Source organism: Rattus norvegicus, chromosome 1 (assembly GCF_036323735.1).
Source record: "Rattus norvegicus strain BN/NHsdMcwi chromosome 1, GRCr8, whole genome shotgun sequence".
Classification (NCBI taxonomy): Eukaryota; Metazoa; Chordata; class Mammalia; order Rodentia; family Muridae; genus Rattus; species Rattus norvegicus.
Window position 1 is genome coordinate 167,953,865 of NC_086019.1, and position 1,973 is coordinate 167,955,837.

The window sequence follows — 1,973 nt, forward strand, 5'->3', positions numbered from 1 at the left end:
GGAAACCGGGAAAGGGAATAACACTCGAAATGTATATAAGAAATACTCAAGTTAATAATAAAAAAAAAAAAGAAATACTCAAGTTAATAAAAAAAATGAACTCTTTTAATATAATTTACATAGAATAATATTTAACTATTCTTACATGCCAGATAGATTCCATATTATATAAAATAGTTTTAGGTTATTTGAGTAGATATGTATGTGAGAGAGAGACAAAAATTTTAGATATCTCTTAACCAAATTCTTTCGGGAAAGCAAGATAATTCCCATTAATACAATGCTTTGATGTTAATAAGAAATCCAAGGTGATATAAGATTTTAAAGAAAATGGGAAAATACCATTTAGTTTTCATTTTAAAAAGAAGGGAATGAATTTTATGATTATTTAATAAATTATGACATGACCTATGCCAGAGACTGTTGTTGTGAACCCTAACTATCTGATAACAAGGATACTAATAGAAATGTCTATTTGGAACAAAAAGTTAAAAATCCCAGGTCAAAGAAGACAACTTTGTGCAGTCAAGACAAATGTCCTCTGAACTTAGACTTTACAATATTATCCAGCTCAAATCTTGGTCCCCAGCAGGATTTTGCAGAGCCTCCGGCGAATCTCCTTGGTTTTGATAGAATAAATTACAGGATTGAGCATTGGAGGCACAAACAGATAAACAAGTGATAGGAGCGTATGCACATAGCGTGGGGCATGCCTCCCATAGCGAGCAGCCATGGACACGCCTACCATGGGCACATAGAAAATGAGCACAGCACACAGGTGTGACACACATGTGTTCAGAGTCTTCAGCCTTTCTTCCTTGGAGGCAATAGCAAGCACGGAACGAAGTATGAGAATGTAAGAGAGGAGAATGAGTGCTGAATCCAGCCCAAAGGTAGAGATGACTATGAACAAGCCAAATATATTATTAATGGTAATATCACCACAGGGTAGGCGAATCATGTCTGGATGCAGACAGTAGGCATGGGAGAGCACATTAGCCTTGCAGAAGGGCAACCTCTTCAGAAGGAAAGGTAATGGGAAAATCATGCAAAAACTTCGAAGAAAAACACACACTCCCATCCACACCACCCGGGCATCAGTGAGCACTGTGGAATACCTCAGTGGGTTACAGATGGCTACATAACGATCAAAGCTCATGGCCAGCAGAATCCCAGACTCCATGAAAGAGAAAAGGTGGATAAAGAACATTTGGGACATGCAAGAATTAAAACTGATCTCTCTTAAGTGGAAGCAAAACACAGCCAGGACAGTGGGCAGTGTGGAGAAAGACACACCCAGGTCATTGACTGAGAGCAGAGACAGGAAGTAGTACATGGGCTGGTGTAGACTCTCTTCCTCCTTGATGATGAAAAGGATCAGGGCATTGCCCACTATGGAGACAGTGTAGAGGACACCAAGGAGCAGGAACAACCAGTGCTGGGAGGTCTCCAGCCCTGGCAGTCCTGTCAGGATGAAGGGAGGCAACCCAGAGCTGTTCTGGGCTTCCCCTCTCATTCTGGAACTTCTTCTTAGATGCTCAGACCTCTGCCCTATAAAGACAAATATGTAATATTGTATGTCACATCTGGAGAGTGTACCTCTTATGCCATCTAATTCCTCATTATGAGGGCACCATTCACTCTTGTCTCCTCATTGAAACAAAAATTTTGAATTCCTTTAGCTGCCCCCAATGAACTCCTCTGAAACAACAGGTGTTCTGACATCTTCTTTGCCTAGGCATATTGCTTTTCTTTCTTTCTAACATATGAATACTTATTTGAAAACTGAGATAAAACTCTCTTGCTCTCTATGCAGTTATGATCTCTTTTAAGACAAGACACATTCCAGTTATGATCTCTTTTAAGACAAGACACATTCATTAGACCACAATCATTTTCCTCTTTTGCACTGTTATGCTACTGACCCTCCAATATCCACTTATGACTCCCAGTTCCCACCACTGCAGTCTGTT

At 39.9% G+C, this 1,973-nt stretch overlaps 1 protein-coding gene across 1 annotated transcript; it reads right to left on the minus strand.

The window, feature by feature from the left end:
- Positions 1–571: 571 nt before the first annotated feature.
- Or51a42 (olfactory receptor family 51 subfamily A member 42) lies at positions 572–1,516 on the minus strand. The gene has a single exon (NM_001000545.1). The coding sequence runs from the start codon at positions 1,514–1,516 to the stop codon at positions 572–574; it is 945 nt and encodes a 314-aa protein (NP_001000545.1).
- Between the last annotated feature and the right edge of the window lie 457 nt (positions 1,517–1,973).